Source organism: Neltuma alba, unplaced genomic scaffold (genome assembly GCF_004799145.2).
Source record: "Neltuma alba isolate B1F8T4 unplaced genomic scaffold, ASM479914v2 tig00011274_pilon, whole genome shotgun sequence".
In the NCBI taxonomy this organism is placed as follows: domain Eukaryota; kingdom Viridiplantae; phylum Streptophyta; class Magnoliopsida; order Fabales; family Fabaceae; genus Neltuma; species Neltuma alba.
This window is the reverse complement of record NW_021635984.1, coordinates 433,001-442,708: the sequence shown is the minus strand read 5'-3', so window position 1 is coordinate 442,708 and position 9,708 is coordinate 433,001. Positions and strand designations below refer to the sequence as shown.

The window sequence follows — 9,708 nt, the reverse complement described above, 5'->3', positions numbered from 1 at the left end:
AGTGACTGTACACGTTAAATAGTTTCCATTCTAATGCACATGATTAATAAAGATATTTCAGGAAACTAATACTCATTTATTACAAATAATTAACTTAACTAATTTTCTTAATATATGCAAATTAATTATTTAGCTCTTATATTAAGGACTAGAGACAGTATGTTGCATGCCACTTAATCAAATGATAGCATTTGTAAATGGAGCAACTAACCTAAGCCATGTTTTCTCTAACTGAAAAATTAATTTTGTGGCAAAATTTTGGTTGTTTAGTCTATATATCTAGTTATCGTTTTATGTTTTCTTCAGACGCCATATCCCTAGACCTATATGTTATTTAGTTGGTTTGATTAGATATCGGTGCCAATTTTATTGTACTACCTTTAGTCCTAATTACATGATCTTGTTTATAGTTTACAAATGAGATCTTATAATTAAGACTAGAGGTAGTATATAAAGTTGGACATTCACACACACATGTACACCCACAAAAATATCAACCCAAGTAAGCATATTTTATGGGTACAAGAGTTTCACACTTTTTTTTTACCTCAACTTAATTTTGACTGTAGTTATTATGTATTTATGAAGTCCTTGTGGACCAATCAATTGGACCATTACTTTAAATGTTAAAATTGTATGTGTTCTTTAAGTGAATTACACATAGCACAAGTCAATTGTTCATTTGGCATTTGTGTAATTAATCTTTTGTCTCGTTTTGATCAAGTTTATATGTAAATTACCATTACCATGCTCATTAAGGGAGAACACTCAAGCTATAACCTGATATCTTGGGTTATCACAAGGTTCATGTAAGTTATGTGTTACCAGCTACTTAATCCAAGGATAGGGATTTTATTTCCGATAAAGCCCTTATTTTATTAATTTATAAAACTTTAACCAAAACCATATTTCTCTAGTATAAGAAATACTAAATTGCACAAGACTTCCCTATACCTTTAACTACGTATGGATAAAGCTTTAAAGATTAATAACAAACCCTCCTAAACTTTTCAACTCTATATTTTGGCCACAAAAAAAAAACTTTTCAACTCCATATGGATAAACCCAAGCTATCAAATTATATACCATTCAAATAATATCTTTGTATGCATGTATGGCCCCTGAAGCTTTGAGTTATATGTATATAAGCCTTCTAAATAAGTAATGAATAAAATTATTAGTAGGAGAGTTATCTAGGCAGATGTAAGAGTTTAATGAGATTCATTGCAAAGTTTAAGGTTATCTAAAATGATCTATAATTGCGTATTTTGCTTAATGAACATAATGATATACTACTACTATTTTGCTTAATTAACATAATGAAAATATTTCTTTTTTTCCTTCCAATTTTATTATTTGGATTACATATTGGTGGCAAGTTTATTGCGTCGCACATGCATCAATCCGCAATTTAGCATGAATCCCTGAATTGTATGGGTGAAATGAAAGTACTTCAAACTTTTTTCAACTTTATATTTATCCGCAATTACAGTAAAAGGACAGATGCTTTAATTTCTAATTACACGTAAATTATAAGATTCAATTACATCCATAAAAAAAAATGTTCATTATAATTTTTAAACTGCAAAAGATATGTAAAATTGCTGATCAGAAGAATGGTGAAATAGGGAAAATAAACATTAAGTTTTGTACAAACATATTATGCACTCATGGGCCACTAAAATGGACCATTACTAATTGATACGTTTGTATTTGTTCTTTAACCCAATCACATGTAGCGTGTGTTCAATTTTCGTTTGGCCTATGCGTTGTTAATATTTTCTAAATTATATAAATCTTTCTGAACTTTTAAATTTAGGCAAATAATCCCAAGCTATCTATTTTATACCCCTTAAACATTATTTTTGTACCTATAACCGCCTCAAACTGAGTTTTATACCATTTAAATTTCAAGGCATTTACAGATCATAAATAATGAATATAACTAATAACATGAAAGCTTTGTGCATAAATGTAAATGTTCAGGGAGGTATGTTATATAATTTTAAAGGTTGGGGAGGTTAATTACACATGACATAAAAATTAGGGCTTTTTTTCAAAAATGTTTTAGCCTTAATATTTTGTCTCGTCGTGACCAAATTTCTATATAAACCCTAGCTCATTAACGAAGACCGCTCAAGTTACGAACTCATCTCTTACCTCTTACGATATCAGAAGTCTCTTCTGAGCTGTTTGTTTCTCTCAAACCCTAAAAATGTCAAAAATAGTTGTGTTCCTTTTTTTACTTGTTGCATTCTCCAATCAACTCATGGCTGTGGAAGAGAATGCAGCAAAAGTCAGAGTCCTTGCCATTGATGGAGGAGGCATTAAAGGGATTCTCCCTGGGGTTATCCTTGAACAACTTGAAGCTGACCTCCAGGTATTTATTATGTCTGGGTATATATTTGAAATTATAGAGAATATATATGTCCGGGAAATTTCAACAAAAGTCAGAAGCATTAATTATTTCATATTTACTCAAGGAGAGATCCTTATATATGTCGGAAAAAAAAGGGGAAATTTGCAAGATTTCAACAATATTCAGGAGAAATTTATTTATCTTTGATTATGGGGGCAAACAAAGAAGTGCTTATTTGCATAAACAATAAGTTTTTTTAATTGTATATATGGTTCTCTGTATATTTAACATACTAAAAAATGAACAACAGTAACAACATCTATGTTTGAGTGAGAAATTCAGAAAAGGGACCCAAATGCAAGAATAGGAGAGTATTTTGATGTGGTTGCTGGGACAAGCACTGGAGGGCTTATAACTGCACTTCTCACTGCCCCTGACCCTCAAAACAAGGACCGCCCTATCTATGCTGCTGATGAAATTGTCAAGTTTTACAAAGAGCATGGTCCTTCCATCTTCACTCCAAACATCTATTGGTATGTGTACGTAGGCTTATCTTTTAGTTAGAGACCATCAAAACAGATTATAATAGTAATTGGTCATAATTCAAATAGTTAGATAGTAGAAATCGTGATGGTAATGAATTTATATATTTTTGCAAACAAAAATGGGTTCCAGACATGCTTAATTGTTCTAAAAAGTAATTTTTTTGTACCACTATTTGAAATCTAATATTAGTACGTTAGACTTGATTATTGTTGGTTTTAACTGGAAGTGGCTCCTCTCAGATTATCTTTGTTTGGGTAAAGTAGCATCCAGTACTAAGATATTACTCCTCCGGTCCTTAATATAAGACCCATTTAACTAATTTGATTAAATTAAGGAAGTTAGGTAAGTTAGTTAATTATAAGAAAAGTGACACATTTTTCCTAAAATACCATAATCATCTTTTTTAATACCCTCTCTCCCTCTTCTATTTGATTATGGTTGAGGGAGTATCTATAGGGGTAATTTAGAGAAAATTGATAAATATGAGAAATAAGTCTTATATTTAGGACCAAAACCAACTCAAGAATTGGGTTCTATATTAAGGATCCGAGGAGTATTATTTTTTAGTTGAATCTGGCACCCTAATCTTTGTTATGGTGCATCCAGCATCTTGATGTTATTTTTGTAGTGCTTCCGGCACCCTAATTTTATTTATTTATAGTGCATCCAACACATTAAACAATAAATAAGATTACATTGTTGGATATAACTGAAAATAACATCACGGGATTTGGAAGCACCAAAAAAATAATATAGGGTGTTGATGTACCATAAATAAGATTAGGGTGTTGGATACTGATAGGTAATAACATTAAAGTGTTGTAATAACATCAAGGCGTTGAAAGCTATTCACCTTTTTTTTTTTTTTAAAGATTTTCTGATAATTGGTCAAACTTGTTGATTATACCACATTCGGTCTTTAATATAAGGCTAGTTTGACTTTCAATTTGGTTCTAAATATAAGATCTCAATCTATTTTGTCTCTCATATTTATTTATTTATTTTGAAGTAATCCTTATAATAGTTGCACACATTAAAGGTTTTATCACATGGTAGCTCTACCTAAAACACATGATCAGCAAGGATATTTTAGGGAAGACAACATCTATTGTTACAAATAATTAATTTAACTAATTTTCTTAATCTACTTAAATCAGTCGACTAACTCATATATTAAAGACGAATGTAATATATTAATAGGTTGCACATAAAGATTCGAATCTTTAGGGGAATCAAGCCTCTTCCATCTGCCTTAAACACATGTATTATTGAAAGTAATTTATATGTAATATGTTTAGTTGAAAGCATCAGTTTTAAAATGATATAACTATATATTTGTTTCTTGACAACAGCTACTGTACTGGGTTATGTCCAGTGTTTGACGGGAAGTATTTACGACAAGTAGCGGCCGAGATGTTGGGTGAAACACTGATAAACCAGACAGCCACAAATGTTGTCATTTCCGCCTTCGACATCAAGCTTCTTCAGCCAACTATATTCTCAAGCTTCAAGGTTTTGAGATATATATTTATATATATTTCTATTCCTATTGAATGAATTAATCCTATTGAGACTGGCCATTAAATTAACTCTATATATATATAATGATGCAGATAAAGGATGTTCCTCACTTAAACGTCAAACTGTCCGACGCATGTATTGGAACCTCTGCAGCACCGCGATCGTTTCCGCCCTATTATTTCAAGTACCAAAATACTGAATTTAATCTCGTTGATGGCCTTTTCATTGCACCTATGCCGGTAATTTAAGCTCTCTCTCTCTCTCTCTCTCTCTCTCTCTCTCTCTCTCTCTCTCTCTCTCTCTCTCTCTCTCTGTGTGTGCGCGTGTGTGCACACCATATATATAATTACGGGGTTAAGGTTAATCCAATACCTTGGAGTAAACGTATCTAACACTCTAAAATATTTTGAAATTCATCCGGTACTCTAAATTACCCAGGCAAAATTACACCACAAAATACTTTAGGATGCTAAATATACCTAAAAGAATACTTCAAGTTACTAGATGAACCACTGAATATTTTAGAGTTGGATGCAAATTAACCTTATATATATAGATATACACACATACATATTAAATACATACATCATACATGTATGCAAATCACTATTAAAAGATTAATAATCAATATCCGATATATTCACATATACAATAAAATATTAATATTTGATTGAGCCGATCTATAAATAGAATAAGAAAAGTTCAGTGATTTCCTATTGAGATTTTTTCATTACCTATTGATATCAGAATTTTATGTGTGTATCAAATAAAATGACACATATTTATATATGGAATATAGTAGTAAATATCAAAGTTTAATTTCAACAGGACATATTTCCCATTAATCTAATATTGTTTGAATATGGTGACTTGAACTACTTACGACTTCCAGCTTAGAGAGTGAGCTTCACTACTTATGACTTCTGGCTATTACTCATTATATATGTTGATTTTGAATTATACATTTTTAGAGTGTGACGTTTCTTTTTAGAAACCAAAAAATTAGATTATGTCCATAATTAATTAAGTATTGTTTTAACTATAATATTTCAGGCAAATCTTGCGATCAATGAGGTGTTACGACAAGAAGAATACAAGAATAGAGAAATCATTTTGCTATCCATTGGAACTGGAAATACAAACACTACTTCCCCGGGCTTTGATGCTAATCGTACTTGGACTGTTACCGATTGGGAGAAGAGCAATTTAACTATGATTGAAGCTGCATCTTCAACCATGAATGAATATCGCATTAACTCAACCTTCAAACTTCAACCACAGAACTACCTTCGAATTCAGGTATTTTTAACTATAAATTTTTTAGTATAAATAGGTCATGATAAGATAGTATTTCCTTTCGTTCTTAATATACGAGCTACTTACCTAATCTAAATATGTTGAAAAGTTTTAGATAAATTAGTTAATTGTAATAAATTTGACCTGATCTCCCTAAAATACCCCTGAATAATGTAAGATTATATATCAATTTATAAGATAAGTAAATGAATTTTAAAAAAATGATAAATATGGAAAATAAAGTGGACCAAATCTAATCGTAATTAACTCACTCCTAAGTTAGGGACCGGGGTTCATTGCAGCCTCTGATCGTTTTTTTAATTACAAGACCTTGATAATTGAGAAAATTAGTTCACTTTAGTTAAGTGTCAAAGATTTTTTACAACTTTCCAAAGTTGTTCCTAATCAATCGAAGCCATTATTTAAGCCAAGAGTGAAAGAAACAAAGAACCTTGTATTAAAAACCGCGATGGGTAAGGTCTCAAATTAAATAAGACGAGAGGAAGTAGTTATAGGTCATGTTTGGTACGTGGGTCTCAATTTTGATGGAGCCGGAATGGAAATAGGATTGGGTGTGAAGGTGGGATTAGGAGTGGGAATGGAGGTAATGGACACTTTGATATGAAAATCTTAATCCTAGGATTAAACCACCTTCCCATGCCAATCCCCACCTATATAGGTTTGCCCAATCCTAAATAACAAGCAATTTCTCGTATCAAATACTCTTTTAGTTGAACATTTTCAATTTCATTTCCAATATCAATCTCTACATCTCAATGTTTCATACCAAACGGGACCATAGTAGTTAATCATCTACAAATTGCTATATCATACATACGTATGTATAACATTAATATTTGGTGCAGGAATACAATTTAGATCCAAGTATTGGTTCGGCTGATGCTTCAAAGGAAAACATGGATAAACTTGTACAGGCAGGACAGGATTTGCTGAATGAACCAGTTAAAAGGATGAATGTGGATACTTTTGTTCCTGAGGAAACTGGTGAAGGTACCAATGCTGAAGCTCTGGACAGGTATGTATCACACGTCAAAAAACTTTTGTTTTGATTCCTTTTTTTTTTTAATGGCAGACTAGTTTTAATTTATTGACAAATATTGCTACATCCAGGTGGATAAAAAATTAGAGTTTTGAGTATGGAAATTGAACTTCTGATAATAACGATTTTATGTGTTTTTCTTTGTAGGCTGGCTCAAATTCTTTATGAAGAGAAAGTTCGTCGTCTTGGAAAGAGAGCATCGAAATTGAAGAGAGGATTCTTCGGTGCTCTTTCGGCCATTTATTGAATCTGATGCAGAAATGCTATTCTGATAGCATTTTAAATAGTTATGGGGTTTTATGTTGCCATTATTGGCACTTTAATAAATAAATAAATAACGTACTAAATAAATAAAAATAAATGGATATGTATTATAATATCCCCTGCTTTGATGTCCTTGACATTGTATTGTACTGTATCATATGCTGGCTATGCATAAAGCACCAGCAAATAAAGCCTGAGGCATTGTGTTAGTGTTTTTAATTTCTCGTTTCAACTGTTTAAAGCCTACAGTTACTTTAGCTGAATGGGTTTAGGAATATTTTCCCCTTATACACCTTTCGAAAGTTCGAATGACAATTGAGAGATTGATATTAGGAATATATTTCAACCATTTATAATATATAAATTTAATGAAAATATGTTGGATTTTTTGATTTAATACTATTTAAACGAACGCACGCACGCACACGAATATGTGGATGCCGGGCCGGAACCTGAGGCCTCATTCAAGCTTCACACGCACGTACATTACATAAACACATTTAATGAAAATATGTCGGATTGTTTTATTTAATATAATTTTCTGGTCCTTTTCAAATACACCCTTCATTAAATGTAATATTTACTTTCTAACTTTCTTAACGGAGAAGGAACCAAATTAATTAATGGAGGTGAAGTGAATTTTGTTACTCATCCAGTCTTATTTATAACTTACTTTCAACAAGTTTTACACAAACTAAAAAATAAAAAAATCTTAAATTTCAATAACTCTAATTTAAAATTCAATAACTTTTCAATTTTATCCTTATTAATATACATTATACATCTTGTAAACAAACCAACATAAAAATAAATAAAGGGAAAGTCATACATTCATACAAAAAAATTATTTTAATGCTCTATAAATAAGATCAAAACATGTTTTTCTCTCTGTCTTATAAATAAGACCAGAGTATAAATTACTTGTAGAAGACAAGTTTAAATCTAGATATAAGTCACTTGTAGGGTAATTAATAATATTTTTCAATTTTATCCCTATTGGGTAAGATGAAGAAAGTAGATCAGGGAAAATGTATAGCATATTTTTCTTCAATACCACTCCTTTTTGCCAACTTTTCAATACCACTCTGTTCCTATATATATATATATATATATATATTTATATATAAAAGAAATTTTCTAGCATTTAAATCAAATTTTCAAAGAAAATTTGTAACATTTAAAGGGTTAATATAATTTTCAATCCTTCAAATATAGATTCATTTTGATATTGGTTCATGAAATTTTAAATTTGTGATTTTGATCCTTAGAATTTAGTCTGTTAAGTTTTGCTGAGATGCACAAATGGTGTTTGTTTAGATGAGGTGGGTTTTGATTTAGCAACATAATCTCATTACGTGGCATGATGAGCTGACTGGACATATAGTTAAAGGGGAAAAAAAAGAAGAAAAAAAAAAGAAAAATCCTTTTTCACAAAGCACGCACATGACAGGTTTGAAAGAGAGACGACAAAAACGACGCTGAAGAAAGACAAGAGGAGAGGGGCTAGTTTGGAGGAAGAGGACCGGCATCACTGGAAAGATTGATGTGGCCGTCGCTAGAGCAATGGGCTTGCCAGGGGGCCATGGAGTGAAGAACTCGTACCCAGAAATTTATACAAGTCATTAGTATTTACAGAGAATAGGTTAGATGGAAAGAATGCGTTCCCTACTTATGAAAGAATACGCAAGACAACATAATAGAGCATGCAAGATCACATTCAAAAACAAGAGGAAACATATTGAGTGTTAAGGGATATTAACTTTAACTAATGTCCGAGAACAAGAATACTCTGTTTACCTCTGTTCTTTTAACAAAAAACAGAGGTAAACACTGTGCGTTTACTGAGGAAACTAGAAAGAAATATATAGGTTGAGAATCTAATACCAAGCTTTATGACTTCTCCACCATGTGCATAGGTTAAATATGTTAACTGCAAATTATATGGAATGATTTTTCTAAAATTAACTTCCTTTTAATAATCTCACAACTGTATTAACTCAATTCTTTTTGTCCATGAATTCCAGCGACCACCGATGACAAGTTTGTCCTGATATGACTATCAGTGAATAGCTTTGATGTCTGTATTTTGTTGTCACTGCAAAAAAAAAAAAAAAAATCTTCAACTTCAATAACAACTTGACCCATAAAATTTGCGGACTCAAATCAAAAAGTCACTTTGTTGTCAGAGAAAATCTCATCTCTTCAATAAACTAGATAATTCCACTTGATGCAAATCTGAAAAATACACTAGTGTATTTCTTTTAACTCAACCTTTCTTGCTCGGCTTGGATTTCAATGTCCAAAGCTCTGGCCATATCTACAACTGCTTGCTTTGCGTTTCTCTCCATGTGAGCAGTTTAACGACCTGTCTTCAGCATCTTCATCATTCACAGATAGAATACCAGCACAGTAGGGATGGCTCCATCCATGAGAACTACCCATTCGTTAAGAAGCCCATACCGGCGATCACGATGGCCATAACGTGAAGAAGCTCCCCCTTTTTTTTTTTTTTTGTTCGTTTAACTATATGTCCAGGTCAGCTCACCATGCCCCATAATTAGGTCATGTTAACAAGTCACAAGCCATGTCATTCAAGCTAACACGGTCTGTGCCATGTCAGCAAAACTTAACAGCCTTTTTTTAATCAGGGATAACGTTTGTT

General features: G+C 31.8%; 1 protein-coding gene across 1 annotated transcript; it reads left to right on the top strand.

The window, feature by feature from the left end:
• The first annotated feature begins 2,202 nt into the window (after positions 1–2,202).
• LOC114763310 (patatin-1-Kuras 2-like) lies at positions 2,203–7,177 on the top strand. The gene is made up of 7 exons (XM_028952934.1): positions 2,203–2,380; positions 2,702–2,892; positions 4,258–4,417; positions 4,519–4,665; positions 5,480–5,725; positions 6,589–6,758; positions 6,930–7,177. The coding sequence occupies exons 1-7, from the start codon at positions 2,216–2,218 to the stop codon at positions 7,027–7,029; spliced, it is 1,179 nt and encodes a 392-aa protein (XP_028808767.1). The 5' UTR covers positions 2,203–2,215; the 3' UTR covers positions 7,030–7,177.
• Positions 7,178–9,708: the final 2,531 nt, after the last annotated feature.

What these genes read in the sequence shown, in the direction of transcription:
- LOC114763310 (XM_028952934.1), top strand. Translation starts at nt 2,216, where the DNA reads ATGTCAAAAATAGTTGTGTTCCTTTTTTTACTTGTTGCATTCTCCAAT. An exon ending in CTATATTCTCAAGCTTCAAG is followed by an intron (nt 4,418 to 4,518) that starts GTTTTGAGATAT and finishes ATAATGATGCAG; the next exon opens with ATAAAGGATGTTCCTCACTT. An exon ending in AGAACTACCTTCGAATTCAG is followed by an intron (nt 5,726 to 6,588) that starts GTATTTTTAACT and finishes TATTTGGTGCAG; the next exon opens with GAATACAATTTAGATCCAAG.